The sequence below is a fragment of the Theropithecus gelada genome, chromosome 19 (genome assembly GCF_003255815.1).
Source record: "Theropithecus gelada isolate Dixy chromosome 19, Tgel_1.0, whole genome shotgun sequence".
Taxonomy (NCBI): domain Eukaryota; kingdom Metazoa; phylum Chordata; class Mammalia; order Primates; family Cercopithecidae; genus Theropithecus; species Theropithecus gelada.
The window spans coordinates 16,792,818-16,817,427 of NC_037687.1; the positions used below are offsets into that span (position 1 = coordinate 16,792,818).

General features: G+C 56.4%; 1 protein-coding gene across 3 annotated transcripts in view; it reads left to right on the forward strand.

Annotated features, from left to right (window-relative positions):
• The window catches only part of MYO9B (myosin IXB), a 139,446-nt gene extending 115,444 nt beyond the window's left edge, over positions 1 to 24,002 (forward strand). For 2 of the 3 annotated variants that reach the window (XM_025367239.1, XM_025367240.1), the window contains exons 20-40: positions 886 to 1,008; positions 2,533 to 2,849; positions 4,660 to 5,577; positions 7,991 to 8,057; positions 8,380 to 8,504; positions 11,404 to 11,537; positions 11,747 to 11,937; positions 13,043 to 13,141; positions 13,247 to 13,420; positions 13,905 to 13,946; positions 14,215 to 14,326; positions 16,324 to 16,397; positions 17,022 to 17,214; positions 17,310 to 17,438; positions 17,727 to 17,832; positions 18,146 to 18,277; positions 20,295 to 20,418; positions 21,049 to 21,096; positions 21,428 to 21,561; positions 22,349 to 22,476; positions 22,597 to 24,002. In XM_025367239.1, the coding sequence (XP_025223024.1) occupies positions 886 to 1,008; positions 2,533 to 2,849; positions 4,660 to 5,577; positions 7,991 to 8,057; positions 8,380 to 8,504; positions 11,404 to 11,537; positions 11,747 to 11,937; positions 13,043 to 13,141; positions 13,247 to 13,420; positions 13,905 to 13,946; positions 14,215 to 14,326; positions 16,324 to 16,397; positions 17,022 to 17,214; positions 17,310 to 17,438; positions 17,727 to 17,832; positions 18,146 to 18,277; positions 20,295 to 20,418; positions 21,049 to 21,096; positions 21,428 to 21,561; positions 22,349 to 22,476; positions 22,597 to 23,012 (3,786 nt within the window). In that variant the 3' untranslated portion in view covers positions 23,013 to 24,002. Of the gene's footprint in view, positions 1 to 885; positions 1,009 to 2,532; positions 2,850 to 4,659; positions 5,578 to 7,990; positions 8,058 to 8,379; positions 8,505 to 11,403; positions 11,538 to 11,746; positions 11,938 to 13,042; positions 13,142 to 13,246; positions 13,421 to 13,904; positions 13,947 to 14,214; positions 14,327 to 16,323; positions 16,398 to 17,021; positions 17,215 to 17,309; positions 17,439 to 17,726; positions 17,833 to 18,145; positions 18,278 to 20,294; positions 20,419 to 21,048; positions 21,097 to 21,427; positions 21,562 to 22,348; positions 22,489 to 22,596 lie in introns of all 3 variants that reach the window. The other variant, XM_025367241.1, reaches the window with a different exon arrangement.
• Positions 24,003 to 24,610: the final 608 nt, after the last annotated feature.

Genomic DNA, 24,610 nt, shown 5'->3' on the forward strand with positions numbered 1-24,610 from the left:
TTTTTGAGACGGAGTCTCGCGCTGTCGCCCAGGCTGGAGTGCAGTGGCGCGATCTCGGCTCACTGCAAGCTCCGCCTCCCGGGTTCACGCCATTCTCCTGCCTCAGCCTCCTGAGTAGCTGGGACTACAGGCGCCCACCACCGCGCCCGGCTAATTTTTTGTATTTTTAGTAGAGACGGGGTTTCACTGTGGTCTCGATCTCCTGACCTTGTGATCCGCCCGCCTCGGCCTCCCAAAGTGCTGGGATTACAGGCGTGAGCCACCGCGCCCGGCCTCCGGCTAGTTTTTTTGTATTTTTTAGTAGAGACGGGGTTTCACCGGGTTAGCCAGGATGGTCTCGATCTTCTGACCTCGTGATCCACCCATCTCGGCCTCCCAAAGTGCTGGGATTACAGGCTTGAGCCACCGCGCCCGGCCCAAAATTTTTTTTTAATTAGCTGGGCGTGGTGGCTACAGGACTAAGTACCTGTACTCCCAGGTTCCGGGGAGACTGAGGCAGGAGGATTGCAATGACGTGATCTTGGCTCACTGCAACCTCAGCTTCCCAGGTTCAGATGATTCTCCTGCCTCAGCCTCCCAAGTGGCTGGGACTACAGGTGTGTGCCACCGTGCTCAGCTAAGTAGAGATGGGGTTTCGCCATGTTGGCCAGGCTGGTCTCGAACTCCTGACCTCAGGTGATCCACCCGCCTCGGCCTCCCAAAGTGCTGAGATTATAGGTGTGAGCCACCATGCCCAGCCCAGACTATTTCTGAAAGCCTGAAATTTCAGATTTGTCATTACCATTCCCATCAAACCCAATTTCACCTTAACCGGGGTCACCAGGCCCCGTCATCGCTGGCGGCAACACTCACCCAGATTCTCCTTTCTCTGCCCAAATAATGTAGGATTTCACCGAGCAGTTCCAGGTGCTCCTGCCCAAGGATGCCCAGCCCTGCAGGGAGGTCATCTCGACCCTCCTGGAGAAGATGAAGGTAGACAAGAGGAACTACCAGATCGGGAAGACCAAGGTCAGTGCTCCTGCCCCTCACGGCACCGCAGACCCACACCTTGCCTTCCACTGCACACCGTGTCTTCCCAGGCCCCCAGGGCCACTCTCTGAAACATACAGGGCTCTGTCTGGGAAATGCATTTCTAGCGACCCAGCAGAATACTGCACCTAAGGGATAGGGGCCGCCCTGGCTGAGCCCCACTTGCTGCTCTTCAGCGGGGCTCAGAGACTCCCTCTGCATCACCTGTTTATTGCTGCGTCACAGGTAGGAAAGGGACGATCATGCTAACTGGCAGGATTTAGGAGCTGGTCCATCCCCTTTACAGTATCAGGTGGGAGGCGGCCTGCAATTGTCGTCCCTTTCAGAGATCGTCTCCCATCTCTGGGCATGTGTTTGCCTCTTGCTGTGGGGGTATTGTTCAGCCACCCTTGTTTAACAAGTGCCAAGGTCAGTCCCCCAAAGGCCTCACCCGGTGTAAAAAAATTCCCTTCCAGCCAAGCGAGGTAGCACGCACCCAGAGTCCCAGCTACTTGAAAGCCTGAGGTGGGAGGATCCCTTGAGCCCAGGAGTTTCAGACTAGCCTGGGAAACATAGCGGGACCTCGTCTTTATACAGTATTTAAAAATTAGCCAAGCATGATGGCATGCACCTGTGGTCCCAACTGCTTGGCAGGCTGTGGCAGGAGTTTGAGACTGCAGTGAGCTGTGATTGCACCACTGCACTTCAGCCTGGGTGACCAAGCGAGACCTCATTTCTTTTTCTTTCTTGTTTTTATTTTTGAGACAGAGTCTCACTCTGTCACCCAGACTGGTGGTGCGATCTCAGCTCACTGCAACCTCCACCTCCCAGGTTCAAGTGATTCTCCTGCCTCAGCCTCCGTGCAGCTGGGATTACAGGTGCCCGCCACCACGTCTGACTAATTTTTATATTTTCAGTAGAGACAGAGTTTCATTACAGGCACACACCTGTAGTCCCAGCGACTCAGGAGGCTGAGGCAGGAGAATGGCTTGAACCCAGGAGGCAGAGGTTGTAGTGAGCTGAGATCGCACCACTGCACTCTAGCCTGTGAGACTCCATCTCAAAAAAAAAAAACAGAGCCACACCTAGGTGCAATAGCTCATGCCTGTAATCCCAGCGTTTTTGGGAGGCCAGGGTGGGCAGATCAATTGAGGTTGGGAGCTCGAGACCAGCCTGGCCAACATGGTGAAACCCTGTCTCTACTAAAAATACAAAAATTAGCCAGGCCTGGTGATGGGCACCTGTAGTCTCAGCTACTCAGGAGGCTGAGGCAGGAGAATCACCTGAACCCAGTAGGCAGAGGTTGCAGTGAGCCGAGAGGGCGCCACTGCACTCCAGCCTGGGCGACAGAGTGAGACTCCATCTCAAAAAAATAATAATAAATAAATAAATAAATAAATAAAGCCCTGGTTGGTCAGCACACCAGCCTGGGTCTCACTCTGGAGTGGGCTATGCAGACCTCCCAGGCACAGAGGTGGTGTCAGGGGCAGCGCGGCTGACCCCACCTGACCCCGTGCCCACCAGGTCTTCCTGAAGGAGACGGAGCGGCAAGCCCTGCAGGAGACGCTACACCGGGAGGTGGTGCGGAAAATCCTGCTGCTGCAGAGCTGGTTTCGGATGGTGCTGGAACGTCGGCACTTCCTGCAGATGAAGCGGGCCGCCGTCACCATCCAGGCCTGCTGGCGGTCCTACCGGGTCCGGAGGGCTCTGGAGAGGACGCAGGCCGCGGTGTACCTCCAGGCCGCATGGAGGGGCTACTGGCAGCGGAAGCTCTACCGGCGCCGGAAACAGAGCATCATCCGCCTGCAGAGCCTCTGCCGGGGGCACCTGCAGCGCAAGAGGTGAGCAGAGCCAGGCCACGCTCCCCAGAATATTCCAGAAGCCAAAAGGGTCACTCACCAAATTGCTGCCCATGATATACCATCTGGCCTGTGGCACTAAGGGGATGTCATTCTGGACACAGGGAAGGGTTGGTGGGAAACTAGATGCCTGGACACACATGGGCTACAGAGAGGGGCTCTGAGGCTGGCAGGCAGCACTCAGGGACAAAGCTCTGCTTTGCCATTGGCTGCACCCATTCTCTGTCCAGGGACTCCCCTGTACCTGGATCAGTCAGGGAACACCTGGATTCAGGGTTGGAGGGACCGCCTGGACCAGCCCAACACTCAACATGGAGCTGGGGCATCCACCAGGCACAGAGAACCCCCCAGCAGGATATCAGCAACTCCCGTCCCGGCACCCACAGCTACAAGCCCAGCCCCTCCCTGACCTAGGCACCCTGTGCACCTCTCCCCTGCCACACAGACCCAGCTCTGCCACAGGTCACATCCCAGCTCCCAGAGCAGGCCCTACCCACATGTGCAAATAAGCCTCCTAGGCCAGGTGCAATGGCTCATGCCTGTAATCCCAACACTTTGGGAGGCTTAGGTGGGAGGATCACTTGAGCCCAGGAGTATGAGACCAGCCTGGCCAACATAGCAAGATGCCATCTCTACACAAAATTAAAGAGTTAGCTAGGTGTGGTGATGCACACCTGTAGCCCCAGCTATTCAGGAAGCTGAGGCAGGAGGATCACTTGGGTCTGGGCTGTGGTGGCTGCAGTGAGCTATGATCACACCGCTGCACTCCAGCCTGAGTGACAGAGTCAGACACTGTCTCTAAAAACCAAACAGAGGCCGGGCGCGGTGGCTCAAGCCTGTAATCCCAGCACTTTGGGAGGCCGAGACGGGCGGATCACGAGGTCAGGAGATCGAGACCATCCTGGCTAACATGGTGAAACCCCGTCTCTACTAAAAAATACAAAAAACTAGCCGGGCGCGGTGGCGGGCGCTTGTAGTCCCAGCTACTCGGGAAGGCTGAGGCAGGAGAATGGCGTAAACCCGGGAGGCGGAGCTTGCAGTGAGCTGAGATCCGGCCACTGCACTCCAGCCTGGGCTACAGAGCGAGACTCCGTCTCAAAAAAAAAATAAAAAAAAAAAAATAAAAACCAAACAGGTTGGGGGTATTGGCTCACACCTGTAAGGCCAGCACTTTGGAAGGCCAAGGCAGGCAGATCACATGAGTTTGAGACCAGCCTGGCCAACATGGCAAAACCTCATCTCTACTAAAAATACAAAAATTCGCCGGGCGTGGTGGTGTATGTCTATAATCTCAGTTACTGGGGAGGCCGAGGCACAAGAATCACTTGAACCCGGGAGGCAGAGGTCGCAGCGAGCCAAGATAGTGCCACTGCATTCCAGCCTGGATGACAGAGTGAGACTTTGTCTCAAAAATAAAATAAAATAAATAAAAATAAAAACAAAACAAAAAGCCGCCTAGAAAAAGACTCAAGGGAAAGCCCACAGTGGACCCCAAACGAGTTTGAGGCTTCTTAACAGAACCCACCCACCACAGCCCCAACAAGGGTCCTCTCCCCTAATAAGGCAGCCAGGCAGACACAGGGCAGGAGTATCTGTGACACTGAGGGGGCACCACCCTCAGCCTCCTTTCCCGATCGAGGAGATTCCTGCTTTCCAGAAACATCTCTCAGGGCCACTAGGCACAAGCGAAGCCCCGTCTGCAGCCCACAGGCTGGGGGTCCCATCGGAACTCAGTGGGAGGTGGAAGGAAGGTTTGTTTCTGAACCAGCTGTCTGCTTTTTCCTTACTCCAGCTTCAGCCAGATGATCTTGGAGAAGCAGAAGGCAGAGGAGAAGGAGAGGGAAGCCCTGGAAGCCGAAAGAGCAGGCGCTGAGGAGGGCGGGCTGGGTCAGGCGGCCGGCGGGCAGCAGGTAGCTGAGCAGGGGCCAGAGCCGGCAGAGGATGGCAGGCACCTGGCATCAGAGCCTGAGGTGTGGCCAAGTGACAGGTCCCCGCCAGAGCACTCCTCACCTGAGAAGGAGGCCCCCAGCCCGGAGAAGACTCTCCCGCCCCAGAAAACCGTGGCCGCTGAAAGTCACGAGAAAGTCCCCAGCAGCCGGGAGAAGCGTGAGTCGCGTCGGCAGAGAGGGCTGGAGCACGTCAAGTTCCAGAACAAACACATTCAGTCCTGCAAGGAGGAGAGCGCCCTCAGAGAACCTTCCAGAAGGGTCACCCAGGAGCAAGGGGTGAGTCTCCTGGAAGACAAAAAGGAGAGCAGAGAAGATGAAACCCTTCTAATCGTAGAGACGGAGGCTGAGAACACGTCCCAAAAGCAGCCCACAGAGCAACCCGAGGCCATGGCAGCTGGCAAGGTCTCTGAGGAAACCGAGAAGACGCTGCCGGCTGGGAGCCCCAGGCCCGGCCAGGTGGAGCGGCCGACCAGCCTGGCCTTGGACAGCAGGATCAGCCCACCAGCCCCCGGCAGCACCCCCGAGACCCCCGAGGACAAGAGCAAACCTTGTGGCAGCCCAAGGGTTCAGGAAAAGCCCGACAGCCCCGGAGGCTCCACACAGATCCAGCGGTACCTGGACTCCGAGCGGCTGGCCAGCGCCGTGGAGCTGTGGCGGGGCAAAAAGCTGGTGGCCGCCGCCAGCCCTAGTGCCATGCTCAGCCAGTCCCTGGACCTCAGCGACAGACACCGGGCCACAGGGGCCGCCCTCACGCCCACAGAGTAAGCCCCACACCCTCTTCTGTCTGAGCATCAGGGTCCAGGCCAGGTGGGCAAGGCCAGGGGCAGTACCACACATCCTGGAAACACGTGTGTGATCATGCCCAGTGGGTGTGCGGGAGCCCTGAGGGAGGAGGACAAGCAGGGCATGCTAAAGGCCAAGTGAAAACAAGGCACCCAGCCAGGGCCCAGGCTGGGACCCGGAGCCTTGAGGGGTCCCCAGAAGGAGCTGTGCTCATATAGAAAGGTCCTGGCCTTGAGGGAGGTGGCTCCTCAGGTCAAGGTCCCTGCTCCCCAGCAATCTTGGGCCTTGGTTTCTAATTGGTGAACAGGACTAACTATACTCCTTGGGGTTAAAAGAGCAGGGGCTCGCTCTGCCTGAGCCTTAGTAAGCCAAGTGTCGGTGGCTTGGAATCTCCAGCTCCCTCTTCCAGAGGGCCTGCAGGACCAAAGGAAAGCAGTCAGGCAGGAGACAGGCCTTCCCTGCAGCAGGCCTGCTCAGCCTCCCACTGCTTGTATTGGGGGCCGGATCATTCTCTGCAGTGGGGCTGTCCTGTGTATCATAGGATGTTGAGCAGCATCCCTGGCCTCCACTTACCACGTGCCAGGAGTATCATAAATAGATGATGGATGGAGTGAGGGAGAGAGAAAGGGAAGGATGTGTGGATGGGTGGGTGAGTGGATGGATAGATGGATGGATAATAGAGATGATGGAGGGATGGATGGAAGGAAGATAGAGATGATGGAGGGATAGATGGATGGAAAATGGATAGAGGCGATGGAAGACAGATACAGATGATGGATGAAGGGATAGATAGATAGAAAACAGGTAGTAATGATGGATAGAGGCATGGATGGATAGATGGATGGATGGTACAGATGATGGATGGATAGAAGATGGGTAGAGATTAGGCCGGGCGCGATGGCTCACGCCTGTAATCCCAGCACTTTGGGAGGCCGAGAGTTTGAGAGGAGTTCGAGACCAGCCTGGCCAACATGATGAAACTCTGTCTCTACTAAAAATACAAAAATTAGCTGGGCGTGGTGGCACATGCCTGTAATCCCAGCTACTCGGGAGGCTGAGACAGGAGAATCGCTTAAACCTGGGAAGCGGAGGTTGCAGTGAACTGAGATCAAGCCACTGCACTCCAACCTGTGTGACGGAGATGAGACTCCATCTGAAAAAAAAAAAAAAGATGGGTAGAGATTATGGATGGAAGCAAGATAGATGCCAATGATAGATGGATGGAAGGAAGATAGGTAGAGATGATGGATGGATGGATGGATGGATGGGCAGACAGAAGGATGGGTAGATGGCTAGAAGATAGAGAGCTGATGGATGGAGGGATGGAGAGAAGATAGGTAGACATTATGGATGGATGATAGAGATGATGGAGGAATGGATGGGTAGAAGATAAGTAGAGCCGGGTGTGGTGGCTCACACCTAGAATCCCAGGCCGAGCCGGATGGATCACCTGAGGTCAGGAGTTTGAGACCAGCCTGGCCAACGTGGCAAAACCCCGTCTCTACTAAAAATACAAAAATTAGCCGGACGTGTTGGCGCATGCCTGTAATCCCAGCTACTCGCGAGGCTGAGGCAGGAGAATCACTTGAACCTGGGAGGCGGAGGTTGCAGTGAGCCGAGATCACGCCATTGCACTCCAACCTGAGCAAACAAGAGCAAAACTCCATCTAAAAAAATAAAAATAAAATAAAGATAGGTAGAGATGATAGATGAAGAGATAGATGGAAGACAAATAAAGAGGATGGATGGGTGGAAGGTAGAGACAATGAGTAGAAGGATGGATGGATAGATAATTAGTAGAAGGATGGATGGATAGATAGACAAATAGTAGAAGGATGGACGGATGGATAGATAGACAATGAGTAGAAGGATGGATGGATGGATAGATAGATTAGACAATTAGTAGAAGGATGGATGGATGGGTAGATAGACAATGAGTAGAAGGATGGATGGATGGATGGATGGATAGATAGATTAGACAATTAGTAGAAGGATGGATGGATGGATAGATAATGAGTAGAAGGATGGATGGATAGATAGATAGATAGATAGATAGATAGATAGATAGGCAGGCAGGCAGACAGGCTTTCTTGGGCTAAGGCAAGGTTTCCTACCCTTCACAATCAACGTCTGGGGCTGGACCACTCTGGAGTGGAGACCATTCTCTGTAGGATATTGAGTAGCATCCCTGCCCTCTACTCACCAGATGCCAGAAGTACCCACCCACTCCTTTCCCCCCACCTCAGTGGTGACAACCAAAACTCTCTAGACATTGCCAAGTGTCCCCGGCAGGGTCACAACTGCCCAAGTGAGAACCTAAGAACCACTGAGACAAGAGAATGCCACTGACTCGCTCTAGTCAGTAAAAGCCATGTTTCTGTGATCTCGCAGGGAGAGGCGCATCTCCTTCTCCACGAGCGATGTCTCCAAGCTCCTCCCATCCCCGGCCAAGGCTCAGGTAACAACAACATGGCGAAACCCCATCTCTACTAAAAATACAAAAAATAGCCAGGTGTGGTGGCGCGTGCCTGTAACCCCAGCTACTCTGGAGGCTGAGGCAAGAGAATCGCTTGAACCCGATGGCAGAGTGGAGGTTGTAGTGAGCTGAGACCAAGCCACTGCACTCCAGCCTGGGCAACAGAGTGAGACTCCGTCTCAAAGAAAAAAAAAAAAGCGGGAAGTGAGGTGGGTGGATGGAGTGTAAATGCCTGCAGGGGCTTCACCGTCTAGTACAGGCCTGCCAGCCTTTCCTTAGCAGCCCTCCCCGCACCCTCTTGCAGCCTGCAATAGAAACCGCGGACGGAGAGCGAAGCGCGAAGAAGCCGGCTGTCCAGAAGAAGAAGTCAGGTGACGCATCCTCCATCCCAGACGCAGGGCTGTCCCCGGGCTCTCAGGTCGACTCTAAGTAAGTATGGGGCTTGGGGGAAACTCAGGCCACCAGAGGATGCCCGGGGTCCCTGCCAGGGCCTCGCAGCATTGTGGCCTCCTAAACCAATCATATTTACAAAGCACGTTCTCGAAGGCATTTGCTCAGTAGAAACTGCATGAGGCAGCCAGGCGTGGTGGCTCACGCCTGTAATCCCAGCACTTTGAGAGGCCGAGACGGATGGATCACTTGAGGTCAGGAGTTGGAGACCAGCCAGGCCAACATGGTGAAACCCCATCTCTACTAAAAATACAAAAATTAGTTGGGCATGATTGCACACACCTATAATCCCAGCCACTCGGAAGGCTGAGGCAGGAGAATCGCTTGAACTCGGGAGGTGGAGGTTGCAGTGAGCCGAGATCACACCACTGCACTCCAGCCTGGGTGATGGAGGAAGACTCCATCTCAAAAAAAAAAAAAAAAGCTGGCCAGGCGTGGTGGCTCAAGCCTGTAATCCCAGCACTTTGGGAGGCCGAGACAGGCGGATCACGAGGTCAGGAGATCGAGACCATCCTGGCTAACACGGTGAAACCCCGTCTCTACTAAAAAAAATACAAAAAACTAGCCGGGTGAGGTGGCGGGCGCCTGTAGTCCCAGCTACTCGGGAGGCTGAGGCAGGAGAATGGCGTGAACCCAGGGAGGCGGAGCTTGCAGTGAGCTGAGATCCGGCCACTGCACTCCAGCCTGGGCGACAGAGCGAGACTCCGTCTCAAAAAAAAAAAAAAAAAAGCCTCTAGGGCAGAATCCTTCCCGCCTCTTCTGGTTTTTGGGGGCTCCAGGTGTTCCTTGACTTATGGCTACATTACTGTAATCTCTGTCTCTATCAGCACTTGGCCTTCCCCTCTGTGTCTGTCTTCTGTCTTCTGTCCCTTAAAAGGACACATGACTGGATGGATGCCGTGGGTCATGCCTGTAATCCCAACACTTTGGGAGGCCAAGGTGGGATGATCACTTGAAGCCAGGAGTTCAAGACCACCTGGGCAGTGTGGCAAAACCTTGTCTCTATAAAAAAAATGTCAAAACATAGCCAGGCAGGACGGTGCATGCCTGTAGTCCCAGCTACTCAGGAGGCTGAAACAGGAGGATCCCTTGAGGCCAAGAGTTCAAGGCTGCAGTGAACTGTGATCATACCACTACACTCCAGCCTGAGCAAGAGAATGAGACTCTGTCTCTAAAAAAACTTTTTCTAACTTAAAAGATAATGAGCTGGCCGGGCATGGTGGCTCACACCTGTAATCCCAGCACTTTGGGAGGCCGAGGCGGGCGGATCACGAGATCAGGAGATCGAGACCATCCTGGCTAACACGGTGAAACCCTGTCTCTACTAAAAATACAAAAAAATTAGCCGGGCGTGGTGGTGCACGCCTGTAGTCCCAGCTACTCGGAGGCTGAGGCTGGAGAATGGCGGGAACCCGGGAGGCGGAGCTTGCAGTAAGCCGAGATCACGCCACTGCACTCCAGCCTGGGCAACAAAGCGAGACTCCGTCTCAAAAAAAAAAAAAAAAGATAATGAGCTAGGCGCATGGCTCGTACCTATAATCCCAACAACTCAGGAGGTTGAAGTGGGAGGATCGTGCTCATGAGGCCAGGAGTTTGAGGCTGTAGTCAGCTACGATCACACCACTGCACTCCAGACTGTGTGACAGAGTGACACCCCAACTGGAACAAAAAAGAAAAGAAAATGGAGTCCCCCTGTGGCTTCTGTTTGGTGTCCTTCTTTCTTCACATAACTCCCCTGCCAGTACAAAGAAAGGGCTATTGCTCTTTATAAGATGATCCTTTTTTTTTTTTTTTTTTTTTTTTTTTTTTTTTTTTTTTGAGACGGAGTCTCGCTCTGTCGCCCGGGCTGGAGTGCAGTGGCCGGATCTCAGCTCACTGCAAGCTCCGCCTCCCGGGTTCACGCCATTCTCCGGCCTCAGCCTCCTGAGTAGCTGGGACTACAGACGCCCGCCACCTCGCCCGGCTAGTTTTTTGTATTTCTTAATAGAGACGGGGTTTCACCATGTTAGCCAGGATGGTCTCGATCTCCTGACCTCGTGATCCGCCCGTCTCGGCCTCCCAAAGTGCTGGGATTACAGGCTTGAGCCACCGCGCCCGGCCTTTTTTTTTTTTTTTTGAGACACAATCTCACTGTGTTGCCCAGTCTGGCAGTCTGGAGTGCAATGACATGATCTCAGCTCACTGCAACCTCCACCTCTCAGACTCAAGCGATTCTCCTGCCTCAGCCTCCCAAGTAGCTGGGATTACGTGTGTGCACCACCATGCACGGCTAATTTTTTTTTTTTTTTTTTTTTTTGTACTTTTGGTACAGAAGGGGTTTCACTGTATTGCCCAGCCTGGTCTCAAACTCCTGGGCTCAGCTGATCCACCCACCTCAGCCTGCCAAAGTGCTGAGATTACACAGGTGTGAGAGCCACCGTACCTAGCCAGATCCGTGGTTTTTTTTTTTCTTTTCTTTTTTTTTTTTTTTTTTTTGAGACAGAGTCTCACTCTGTCACCCAGGCTGGAGTGCAATGGTGCGATCTCAGCTCATTGCAACCTGCAACCTCCGCTTCCTGGGTTCAAGCAATTCTCTTGCCTCAACCTCCCCAAATAGCTGGGACTACAGGAACCCATCACGCCCAGCTAATTTTTTGTATTTTTAATAGAGACAGGGTTTTGCCATGTTGGCCAGGCTGGTCTTGAACTCCTGACCTCAGTTGATCCACATGCCTCGATCTCCCAAAGTGCTGGGATTAGAGGCGTGAGCTACCACGCCAGGCCAGATCCTGTTTTGAGTCAGGCAATGATAGAGCATTTGCCATGTGTCCAATCACAGGGAGGCTGGGCCTCACGTCCATTCTCATTTCAGACTTAAGCCATGTACTTTCTCCTGCAGATCCACGTTTAAGAGGCTTTTTCTGCATAAAACCAAGGATAAAAAATACAGCCTGGAGGGCGTGGAGGAGTTGGAGAATGCTGTGTCCGGGCAGGTGGTGCTGGAAACTGCCACCATGAAAAAGGGCCTGGAAGGTTGGTCACCTGCAGCCTCAGGGACAGCAGAGCCACCAGTGTCCCTGGGGACATTCATTGTCCCCAAATGGGGCCTTGAGTTGGCTGTGGGCCAAGCCCTAGGCACAAAGCCAGGGGTTTCTGGCCCTGGATAAAGGCATGCCGTAGGAGGTCCTCTGCATCCTTCCCCCAAACCCACCCTCACCAGCTGCCTCCCGTCCCATCCTCAGCCCCCTCCGGACACCAGCACCGCCACGCCGCAGGTGAGAAGCGCACCAAGGAGCCAGGAGGCAAAGGGAAGAAGAACCGAAACGTCAAGATTGGGAAGATCACGGTGTCAGAGAAGTGGCGGGAATCGGTATTCCGCCAGATCACCAACGCCAATGAGCTCAAGTACCTGGACGAGTTCCTGCTCAACAAGGTGGGACCACTAGGGGAGAGCCAGGGGCATGAGGCCCGGTCCGCAGGGGAACCATCACAGCCAGGCAGTGCTTTCTGAAACACACACCACAGGGCTTAGCAGGTCAAGAATACAAAGTGCAGGCTCAGGCCGGGGACAGCGGTTCGTGTTTGTCGTCCCAGCACCCTGGGAGGCTGAGGCAGAAGAATCACTTGGGCCCAGCAGTTCAAAACCAGCCTGGGCAACAGAAAGACCCCATCTCTACAAAAGGGTTAGATTTTAGCTGGTGTGGTGGTACACACCTGTAGTCCCAGCTCCTGGGGGGCTGAGGCAGGAAGATCGCTTGAGCCCAAGAGGTTGAGGCACCACGAGCCATGATCGCAGCACTGCACTCCAGCCTGGGTGACAGAGCAGACCCTGGCTCAAAAATAATAATAATGCATATTTGGTCTCAAAGCAAAGATTGATGAAGCACTGTGTGCAACAGAAGTGGAGGCGAGCAAGCTGTGGCTGCCTTCAGGAGGGTTATACCCCATGGGGGTGGGGGTTGGGCAATCCTGCAGCAGATAGAGCTACGTTTGGGAGCTGCACAGCGGCCACAGGGGGTCGATGGGGACACAGAAGGATCAGGAAACCCTGCTAGGAGTAGAGGCATCTTAAAATGACCAGACCATTCCAGGCATCCCGGTCCTAAGGTATGGCTGGGTGTTGAGCCCCTGTGTGGGGCAGCAGGAAGGCCCTGAACTGACCTGTAGCTCTCATCTAGGGGGGATTCTGTCCTCCAGGGAACACTGGCAATGTCTGGGGACATTGGGGTTATCACAACCTGGAGGGAGGGCGCTGTTGGCCTCTGGTGGGTGGAGGCCAGGGATGCTGCTTAACCTGCTGTGGCGCACAGGGCAGGCCCCACTGTGGAGAGTAGTCCTGCCGTGAATGTCAGTGGCTTTATAACTCTGACATTTATAACTCTGAGATGAGAGATCAGGCTTGGTCAGAGGGACTGGATTTTATCCCAAGAGCCTAGGGGATGACTTAAGAGAGGATACAAGTGACCCGTTGGGCACCTCCTCGGGTACGCAGTTCCCCAGGCCTGAGGCACACAGGGTCAGCTCCTCTCCCCTTCCAGATAAATGACCTCCGTTCCCAGAAGACGCCCATCGAGAGCTTGTTTATCGAAGCCACCGAGAAGTTCAGGAGCAACATCAAAACGATGTACTCTGTCCCGGTATGTGGCGGCCTGGCCTTCAGCCTTTCCCATACCCTGCTCAGACCCGTCATTCCCATCTGCCCCTTGCCCGGGCCTGCGGGGTGACACCTAGCATTCCCACAGAACGGGAAGATCCACGTGGGCTACAAGGATCTGATGGAGAACTACCAGATCGTCGTCAGCAACCTGGCCACTGAGCGCGGCGAGAAGGACACCAACCTGGTCCTCAACCTCTTCCAGTCACTGCTAGATGAGTTCACCCGTGGCTACACCAAGAATGACTTCGAGCCAGTGAAGGTGGGCAGCCCAGCACGCCGCGCCCACCCATGCCTTGCCATGATCACTTACACCAAGCCCACCTGACATGCCACGCCCACCCATGCCCTGCCCATACCACGCCCACCATGCCATGCCATGATCACTTACACCATGCTTACCTGTGCCTTGCCATGATCACTTATGCCACACCCACCTGACATGCCATGCCCACCCATGCCACGCCTATGACATGCAACATGCTATGCCTACCCATCGCTTGCCATGATTACATGCCACACCCATTTGTGCTACGCCTACCTCCTGGTGGGGAGTCCTGCACCCTCCCCACCAGGGCCTCACTTCTGGGCGTGGGGTGTCTGAATGGGGGGTGTTAGGGACAATGATGCCACTCCAGGTGAGGGAGGGTTCAGGGTACCCAGATTCCTGGGTTATGGGGTGCCAGGGGTGGGTTGGGTCACTTCCCAGGGGGCCCCCGTCGACCTCCTCCTTGTGTTCCTCACAGCAGAGCAAAGCTCAGAAGAAGAAGCGGAAGCAGGAACGCGCTGTGAGTAGGCTGCACGTGGATGACAGTCCCAGCAGGCGAACGTTGGCAGGAGCGTGCACGTGTGTGTCAGTGTCAGTGTGTGCATGGGCCCGTCTGCACGCGTATGTGTGCGTGGATACGTGTGAGTGTGTTTTCTCCCCAGCACATACGGAGCCGTAGTCTTGAATAAGCAAACCCACCCCTGAGATCCCGTGGGCCATCATCCACCAGTGGCTGGGGAGGGCCGCCTTCCCCTTCCCCCGCCCAGCACCCTTCTCTGGCCTCACAGGTCCAGGAGCACAACGGGCACGTGTTCGCCAGCTACCAGGTTAGCATCCCGCAGTCGTGCGAGCAGTGCCTCTCCTATATCTGGCTCATGGACAAGGCCCTGCTCTGCAGCGGTGAGTGGCTCCCCGCCCAGGCCCCAAACCCCTCCACGTCCCCCACCACCCCTCACTGCTCAAGAGGGCTTCAGGGCCAGGCAGAATGGCTCACACCTGTAATCCCAGCACTTTGGGAGGCCGAGGCAGGGGGATAGCGAGGTCAGGAGTTCGAGACCAGCCTGGCCAAGATGGTGAAACCTCATCTCTACTAAAAATACAAAAATCATCTGGGCACGGTGGTGGGCACCTGTAATCCCAGATACTCAGGAGGCTGAGGCAGGAGAATCACTTGAACCTGGGAGGCAAAGGTTGCAGTGAGCCGGGATCACGCCACTGCACTCTAACCTGGCCAACAGAGCAAGACTCAGTCTCAGAAACCAAAAAAAGGGTCATCACCCCAGCCCAGCCACCAGGTCAGATCTTTCTGGACCGTTGCCCCAGCCATATCCCACCCCCTCAAACTGTCCACCATCACCCGAGGGGCAGAGCCCAATTCTCAGCTGGTCCTGAGGCCCCCAGTACCCAGCGCCCACCCCCATCTGCAGCCTCCTCTCCTCCTGGGCCCTGCCTCTCTGTCTGTGTATACGCTGCTCCAACGCCTGAACCACTGGCCCCTCCTTCCCCAGGCTCCTCATGGTCCCTCCCCTGTAGGCCAGACTCAGCCCCAGGGGACCCTAAGAGACAGGGCCCAGGAATGACCCAGCCGATCCATGGTCACACAGCTTTGAGGTGGCCAAGCCAGGACCCAAGCCCAGGCAGCCTCCAGAGACCCATCAGGGCCAAGAGGGCCTCTCCCGTATGTGTGTTTCTGCCAGAACCAGTCGGGCCAGGGTCTTTTCAGCCCAGAAAGCAGCCCCACCACCCCACATCTGTCCAACAGTCAGTTGTCATGGTCCTGAGACACAGATGCGGGACCCAGGCCCGTCCCCTCACCTGATTCCATCCTTCCCGGGTGCCAGACACTCTCTTCTTTAGCGTAGCCAGTGTACCCTCTCCCAAGACGTCAGCTGGGTGGCCTGGGATTCAGTGTGGTTGGAAGAAGGAAAAGTAGCATTGTCTTTGCCCCATGACATCCTCATCCCAAGTCCCCAAAACCACCTCCTGGCAGGACTTTTAGACCTTTAGTTCTGCCAGGAGTTGGCCCTGAGGCCTTGGGGCAAGGATGTCACAGGTCCCCACAAACACCTGCTCGTGGTTCCACTAGCCAGACTGGGTCTGAGGCCACGAATGGCCACCTTGAGCTATGAAGCCTGCCCACATGGCCTCCTCTCTCAGGAGTCAGGGCACAGGTGCCTGCAGTGTGGGTTTAGAAGTCGGCAGGCCAGGCACAGTGTCTCATACCTGTAATCCCAGCACTTTGGGAGGCCGGAGAGGGAGGGTCGCTTGAGCTCAGGAGTTCTAAACCAACCTGGGCAACATGGCAAGACCCTGTCTAAACAAAAAAATACAGAAATTAGCCAGGCATGGTGGTGCATGCCTGTAGTCCCAGCTACTTGGAAGGATCACCTGGGCCTGGGAGGTCAAGGCTCCAGTGAGCTATGATAGCACCACTGCACTCTAGCTTGGGTGACAGAGTGAGACCCTGTCTCAAAACGAAAAAAAGGAAACCAAAAAGAAGGCAATCCAGGCCAGGTGCGGTGACTCATGCCTATAATCCCAACACTTTGGGAGTCCAAGGTGGGCGGGTTACCTGAGGTTGGAAGTTCAAGACCAGCCTGACCAACATGGAGAAACCCTGTCACTACTAAGAATACAAAATTAGCCAGGCGTGGTGGCACATGCCTGTAATCCCAGCTACTTGGGAGGCTGAGGCAGGAGAATCACTTGAACCCGGGAGGCAGAGGTTGTGGTGAGCCAAGATAGCGCCATTGCACTCCAGCCTGAGCAACAAGAGTGAAACTCCGTCTCAAAAAAAAAAAAAAAGGCAGTCAGCGGCCCCCGGCCAGCTGGGTGGACGGCTGCAGGAATCTGGGGTCCCCAGCACCCTCTGTGACTCCCACCCTGTGACCTCCTAGTGTGCAAGATGACCTGCCACAAGAAGTGTGTGCACAAGATTCAGAGCCACTGCTCCTACACCTACGGGAGGAAGGTGAGTGCAGGAGGCCTGGAACTCTCTAGAATGACACTCCACTCAGAGCCGGGTGCACCGGGAGGTGGTGCTTGATGTGAGGGCCAAGCGAAGCATTGAGCAGCCAGCAGGGGGCAGCTGTGGCCTCTGGTGCTGCAGAACACACCATTGTCCCTGGTTCTGTCCAAACCCCTTGAGGCCCCCAGGCAGGGCCCAGGCCTGTGTGTGTGTCTCAGCTCCCCCAGCCCTGCTCATCCTTGCTCCCGAGAGAGTCCTGAGCCATGTAGAGGGAGGCCTCCCAACTCTGTGCATAAGGATGGGGTCCTGGGTGGTAGGAGTGCAACAAGAGTCAGGGTCTACTTCTGTGAGGCGGCTGTAGGGGCCAGGTTATAGCTCTCTCCCCACGAAGGACCACCCATGCCTTGGGTAGCCTACAAAGGAAGCCCTGCCCAGTGGCTGCCACACTGGCCTTGACCTCTGCAGCCCCACACCCCCAACAACTATGCAGAAGGAGACAGGGAGGGACAGAACAGCAGAGGAAGCCCCGAGGGCCTTGTGCGGGACCAGGAGGGACAGGCCCCCAGAGACAGCTGGAGAGGAAGACAGCCAGGCCCAGACCTGACCCCCCAACACCCGGCACTGCAGGGCGAGCCAGGCGCTGAGCCGGGCCACTTCGGTGTGTGCGTGGACAGCCTGACCAGCGACAAGGCCTCAGTGCCCATTGTGCTGGAGAAGCTCCTGGAACACGTGGAGATGCACGGCCTGTACACCGAGGGCCTCTACCGCAAGTCGGGCGCCGCCAACCGCACTCGGGAGCTCCGGCAGGCGCTGCAGACAGGTGGGCACTGCGGGCAGGTGGGCGCAGTGCCAGGCCCCAGGCGCAGCCGTCTCACCAGTGTGCCGCTCACCAGTCCCACCCCACTCACCCCACAGACCCCACAGCAGTCAAGCTGGAGAATTTCCCCATCCATGCCATCACGGGGGTGCTGAAGCAGTGGCTGCGGGAGCTGCCTGAGCCCCTCATGACCTTCGCACAGTACGGCGACTTCCTCCGAGCCGTTGGTGAGCCCCGCCCGCAGGTGGCCATGGCCAGGGTACAGCGCTTGCTGTAACCAGCCCAGGAGGCAGGACCACCCGGTCCACAAGCTGAGAAACCGAGGCCCGAAGCAGTCGGCCCAGCCAAACCGGGTTCTCAGTTTGGGGTGGGGCCAGGACACCTCTGTAGCCATCCATTCTTGCGTGGGCACCACAGGGTGGATGGCACCCGTGCATCTCAGGTCATGTTGGTGGGGACAACAGGCACCTTGGGGACCCTTGGGAGCTGACGCCCTCAAACCCCACTGCTTGCAGAGCTGCCAGAGAAGCAGGAGCAGCTGGCTGCCATCTATGCCGTCCTGGAGCACCTTCCAGAGGCCAACCACAACTCCCTGGAGAGACTCATCTTCCACCTCGTCAAGCAAGTGCCCTCTGGGGGGTTAGGGTCGCACTGGGAACCCCCGAGGCAGCATTTCCCAGGGAGACCCGAGCTGGCATTCTGTGGTGGTTTCGAACCAGGATGCAGACCGCTGTTGTGGGTTCTGGGAGGGGGCCAGGCTGCTGGCCTGGGTCCGTTGAGGTACCTCTCTGTGCTGCAGAAGCATCTTGCGGTGCTGGGCTGCGGCACTGCTTTCCTAACAGGCACCCCCGGGGCTCAGAAGTTCAGTCTCGGGGCTCCCTGGGACCTCCCTCCCTCAGCCGTAGCCATCCTCTAACTGCCAGTGACTGTGCAGGGTGGCCCTGCTCGAGGATGTCAACCGCATGTCGCCCGGGGCCCTGGCCATTATCTTTGCACCCTGCCTCCTGCGCTGCCCTGACAACTCGGACCCCCTGACCAGCATGAAGGATGTCCTCAAGATTACCACGTGAGTGCCCGCCCTGCCCCGGGACCCACGACAACTCCATCCATCTCTGTGTAAATAAATGTGTAAGAAAAGTCCAGAGCCGAGTGCAGTGGTTCACACCTGTAATCCCAGCTACTTTGGGAGGCCAAGGCAAGAGGATCACTTGAGGCCAGGAGTTTGAGACCAGCCTGGGCAACATAGTGAGACCCTACAAAAAATTCTGAAATTTTGGCCGGGCGCGGTGGCTCAAGCCTGTAATCCCAGCACTTTGGGAGGCCGAGGCGGGTGGATCACGAGGTCAGGAGATCGAGACCATCCTGGCTAACACCATGAAACCCCGTCTCTACTAAAAATACAAAAAACTAGCCGGGCGCGGTGGCGGGCGCCTGTAGTCCCAGCTACTCGGAGGCTGAGGCAGGAGAATGGCATAAACCCGGGAGGCGGAGCTTGCAGTGAGCCGAGATCGCGCCACTGCACTCCAGCCTGGGTGACACAGCGAGACTCCGTCTCAAAAAAAAAAAAAAAAATTCTGGAATTTTAAATTTTTATTTAAATATAAAAATTTAAATTTTTGTCTCTAAAGAAAATTTAAAAATTAGGCCAGGCATGGTGGTTCACGCCTGCAATCCCAGCACTTTGGGAGGCCAAGGTGGGTGGATCCCTTGAAGCCAGGAGTTCAAGACCAGCCTGGCCAACATGGTGAAACCCCATCTCTATTAAAAATACAAAACTTAAGCTAGGCAAGTTGACTCACGCCTGTAATCCAGCACTTTGGGAGGCGGAGACGGGCGGATCACCTGAGGTCAGTAATTCGAGACCAGCCTGACCAACATGGAGAAATCCCGTCTCTACTAAACATACAAAATTAGCCGGGCGTGGTGGCGCATGCTTGTAATCCCAGCTACCTGGGAGGCTGAGGCAGGAGAATCACTTGAACCCAGGAGGTGGAGGTTGCAGTGAGCCGAGGTCACACCATTGCATTCTAGCCTGGGCAACAAGAGCGAAACTCTGTCTCAAAAAAAGGAAGAAAAAATACAAAAATTAGCTGAGCCTGGTGGCATGTGCCTATAATGCCAGCTACCAGGAGGCGGAGGTTACAGTGAGCTGAGATTGCACCACTGCACTCCAGCTGGGCAACAGCGTGAGACTCCGTCTCAAAAAGAACATTTTAAGAAATTACATATATAAACTAGACAGGTGTGGTGGCAGGCACCTGTAATCCCAGCTGCTTAGGAGGCTGAGGCAGGATAACTGCTTGAACCCAGGAGGTGGAGGTTGCAGTGAGCCGAGATCACGCCACTGCACTCCAGCCTGGGTGACAGAGCGAGACTCCATCTCAAAAAAAAAAAGCAACTATCCAGATGGCAGTGGTCCCACCAGTTGTGTCTTTCTGAATGTGCTTTGATGAGCACACCCCATTGTACTAAAACAGAACTTTTAGCAAAGGCTGGATGATAGGCGAATGGTAGTGGACTCCTCTCTCTGCTATAAAGCGGCCTATCATGGGAGGATAAGGAACAAGAAGCAGCTCCTGCAGGTTGCACCACGGAGCTCACCCAAACTGAGTCCCTCTGGTACTGACCATTCCGAGCTGAGTCCCTCTGGTTCTGACCACTCCGAGCTGAGACCCTCTGATACTGACACCACCAGGCTGGCCTTGACCACCAAGTGGGCATACTGTGGGTCAGAGCACATGTCTGCAGCCCCTGGGGCCATCTGCCTGCTGCCCCTGGGACAAACTGCGCAGCAGCTTGGACTTCTCTGGGAGGCAGGATAATCCCCACCCTGCTGGTGACTAGGGGCTTCAGTTCACTCTGACCCTCCTTCAAACAAGGAGGCGTGCAGAGACAGGAGACTCAGGCTCAGAGAGGTGGAGTGAGCTGCCAAAGGTCACACAGCATGGGAGCCTTCACAGCCGTGTCCCAGGCACTGCTTGGTCTCTGAGCCTCAGCCACTGCCCCCCAGGTACCAACTCCTGGACCTCAAATGTGCCCGGGGCGGTAACTGAGTCACTTCCTCCCGTGGGCCTTCTCTGTAGGTGCGTGGAGATGCTGATCAAGGAGCAGATGAGGAAATACAAAGTGAAGATGGAGGAGATCAGCCAACTGGAGGCTGCAGAGAGCATCGCCTTCCGCAGGCTTTCGCTCCTGCGACAAAATGCTGTGAGTACCGGTGATCGCGGGGGCGGGGCCTCTTTGGTGGGCGGGGTCTGGGGCTGGGCAGGGCCTTTGGCGTGGCTTTGTTGCTGGGAAGGTTGGTGGGCGGGGTCTTGGTGGGAGGGGGGCCTTGGGTGGGCGGGACCTCCCATGCCGAGGATGGGACTGGGTAGTGGATGTAGTCTCGGGTAGCCGGGCGGGGCCTCCCTTTCCAGTTCCCCGCCCACTCCTACCACACCCTTGGCCACAGCCATAACCAGCCTGGCTGGGGCCACCGGGCCGTGCAGGCAGGGGCAGACTTACTGCCTTGAACAAAAGACGATGGTCCTCGCTCAGCCTCACTCCAATTGTGTCCCTCTAGGTGAGGCAGGTGGGGGACCAGTTTCCCACTTGCTGGTGGTTCAGGTCATCAGTCCAGCCTTGTCCCTTCTGACCTGGGCCCTCTGCCCCCGGGAAATGACCCCAGAGCAGAAGAATCAGCCCCACAGTGCAGGGGTGCGTTAGTGGGGAACGGGCTCTGGGCTCCTGTGGGAACCAGGGACCCCCTGTCTTGGTACTGGTCATTGGATGTATCCCCAGCTCATGCCTGTGTCTGTCTTGGCCCATGTGGTCACCCTGTGTTCATCTCTCTCCCAGCTATGGCCTCTCAAACTGGGGTTTTCGTCTCCCTATGAGGGGGTCCTGGTATGTACGCGTTCGGTGGGCCCGCAGTGCATGTCTCCCGGTGCGGTGCATGCTGGAGTTCCCTGGGGCCCCGGGCCCCTCGTAGGATAGACAGAGCCTGTCCTAACCTTCCAGAAGTGCATGCTGGGGAGGCCCCTTGCCTGCTGACCTTCTGTGCTCAGGACGACTAATCGGCCACACGACCACCACTCTGTCCCGTGGGATTCCTAGAGAAGTCTCACTAAGAGCCCAGCGCATCCACATCAGAACTAACCTGGGATCCGCTCACACCTCTGGCACTAACCTCGCCCACTCAGAGGAGTCAGTCAGACCCCTTGCTTCTTTGTTTCAGAACAAGAGTCCCAAGGCCCGGGACAGCCAGGGGGAGGAGCTGGAGGTGCTGCTGGAGGAGGAGGCGGCCGGTGGCGATGAGGACCGGGAAAAAGAGATTCTCATTGAACGGATCCAGTCCATCAAGGAGGAGAAGCAAGTGGCCCGGTCCCCTCCCTCAGTCCTTCATGTTTAGGGCAAGCTGGAGCGCAGGTTCCATCCCTGGTGGTCCGCTTGGCCTCGCCAGGTTTGGTCCTGTCATCCCTGATACTGGGCAAACAACACTTTTTTTTTTTTTTTTTTTGAAACGGAGTCTCGCTTTGTCACCCAGCTGGAGTGCAGTGGTGTGATCTCGGCTCACTGCAACCTCCGCCTCCCAGGTTCAAGCGATTCTCTGCCTTAGCCTCCAAGTAACTGGGACTACAGGTGCCCACCACCACACCCAGCTAATTTTGTGTTTTTAGCAGAGACAGGGTTTCAGCACATTGGCCAGGCTGGTCTTGAACTCCTGACCTCAAGTGATCCCCCACCTTGGCCTCCCAAAGTGTTGGGATTACAGGTGTGAGCCACCATACTTGGCCTTTATTTCGGAGACAGGGTCTTGCTCTGTCACCCAGGCTGGATTGTAGTGATGCGATCACAGTTCACTGCAGCCGCAATCGCTTAGGCTCAAGGGGTCCTCCCACCTCAGCCTCCCCAGTAGCTGGAACCACAGGTGCACATCACCACGCCTGCCTAATTTATTTACTTTTTGTAGAACAGGGTCTGCCTATGTTGCCCAGGCTGGGTTCAAACTCCTGGGCTCAAGCAATCTTCTTGCTTGGGGTGGGGGGAGGTTGGGGACATGGAGTTACATCTAGGAGCAGGACGGCCTGCTCTGTTCCACACTGGCCTGGCACTTTTGGTGGAGTGGCTTTGGACACCACAACGCTTTTTCCTCCAGGGAGGACATCACCTATCGGCTGCCGGAGCTGGACCCAAGGGGCTCAGACGAGGAGAACCTGGACTCGGAGACGTCGGCCAGCACCGAGAGCCTGCTGGAGGAGCGGGCCGGGCGGGGGGCCTCGGAAGGTCAGTATTAAGGTAGCGTCTGCTTTTCTCCTTCCCATCCATCCCAGCAGGCCCCAGGGCGAGGGTCCTCCGACTGCCGGCCCTGAAGCTGCAGTAACCCTGCCATCTGTCTCTCAAAAGGGCCCCCTGCGCCTGCTCTCCCTTGCCCCGGCGCGCCCGCCCCGAGCCCCCTCCCCACCGTGGCTGCCCCTCCACGACGAAGGCCGTCGTCCTTCGTAACGGTCAGAGTGAAGACCCCCCGGCGGACCCCCATCATGCCCACGGCCAACATCAAGCTCCCACCAGGCCTGCCCTCCCACCTGCCTTGCTGGGCACCGGGTGCCCGGGAGGTGGCTGCCCCAGTGCGGCGCCGGGAGCCACCTGCCCGCCGCCCGGACCAGGTACATTCCGTGTACATCACGCCTGGGGTACACCTGCCAACGCAGGGCGCCCTGGAGCCCCTAGAAGAGGATGGCCAGCCACCTGGGGCCAAGCGAAGGTACTCGGACCCCCCAAAGTACTGCCTGCCCCCCGCCTCGGGCCAGGCCAATGGCTGAGGGCCACAGCTGACAAAGTCTGCATGTCCGAGGACGGCCCCTGCACTGGAGCTGGGCGCCAGAGCTGCAGAGCTAGTGTTCGGCCCTCAGAGAAGGATCCAGAATCAAAAGCTCAAGAGCGACGTGAGGTGGGCACCGGCCCCAAGTGCAGAGTCAAGGCAGGGAGAGGCCGGCTGGAGCCAGGCCCCCCTCGCACCCAGCCCCCAAATCACCGACGCACCTGCGGGGAGCGCCACATCTCCGCCTGCGGCCTCACATCTCCCCACTCCCCTTTTGTACGTTTAACCGTTTCTTTGTACGTGGTTTACGTGACTTTAAACTGTAACAGCCTTAATGGAAGACCAAATGGTTTTTTATATGTGTATGTACAAAGTTTTCTATTAACGCTGCCCGTCTCCCTTATAACCTGGACTTGAGCTGTCAGAGCGGAGGCCGCTAGGCCCCTGCGCGTCTGAGGCTCAGACCCCTGCTATGGTTGGCTTGGGGTGGCCAGTGGGCTGGGACCCTCCATGAGAGTTTTGGACACTTGGGCCACCTGACCCGTGCCAGTCTGACACATGTCTCCGGGGGACAGCCACCTGGCCAATGTGCATGTGAGGACATGCTGGAACCTTCCATGGGGGTCTAGGCTAGTGGCTGGAGCCAGGACATGAGTCAGGGGCACCACAGACCTCACATGCCAGGGAGACTTGAATGTGGCTGTCACTCTTCCGGACGCCAGGGGCTGCAGGAGGCTGGCTGCTCTTGGCACTACCCACGCCGTGTGACAGAACAGGAGCCAGTGACTCAGGACTGCTCACGGACCAGGAGGGCAATGCCTGAAGTCAGACCTCCCTACAGGTCAACAGGGACAACCTGGGGATCTCTGGAGCGGGGCCCTCCTCTCTCAGGCTTGGCCCACCCCCCCAGACACCTGGACACATGGCCACAAATCTGGGACAAAGGGCCCTCCGCACGGCGTGAAATAAAAAGTGCCTGAGAAGTGTGTGCCTGGGATGCCTGCTCATGTGGGATCGGGCTTGGAAGAGCAGGGCCGGGGGGTGGGGGTCTGCCCTGTGGCCTCAGCCAAGAAGGGTGCAGGGTATGGTGGAACACTGTCCTCAAAGATCTGTCTTGACCCTCCAGCAAATGGAGCTCCCAGCAGAGCCTCACTTGGCGAGGAGCACCTGCTGTCCTGGGAGCCTCTCTGGCCTCCCTGTTTCAATGCCCAGTCTCTGGAGCCTAAATGTCAGCTGCAGCCACCACCCATCCATCAGAGGTAGCCAGTTCCCTGTGGGCCCAGCAGGACAGGAACAGATGGGCTCCCAGGCTGCCATCAGATGGGAGTTGTGGGCACTGGCTGGCTGGTGTTGGTTGGGGGGCCCTGAAGAACCCAAGTCCAGACTGCACATGCCAGAGGTTGAGGGGCTTGTCCAAGGCCACACAGCTGGGAGGGGCATGGCTGGGATTTAGACTCTGCCCTGCCAGCCTCTAGAGGCCCCTTTGATGGGCCCTGGGTTTGGTCTCCATGGTTGTGGGGTTTTTTTGTTTCTTTGTTTGTTTTTTTGAAACATGGTCTCTGTCGCCCAGGCGGGAGTGCAGTTTGCACGATCTCAGCC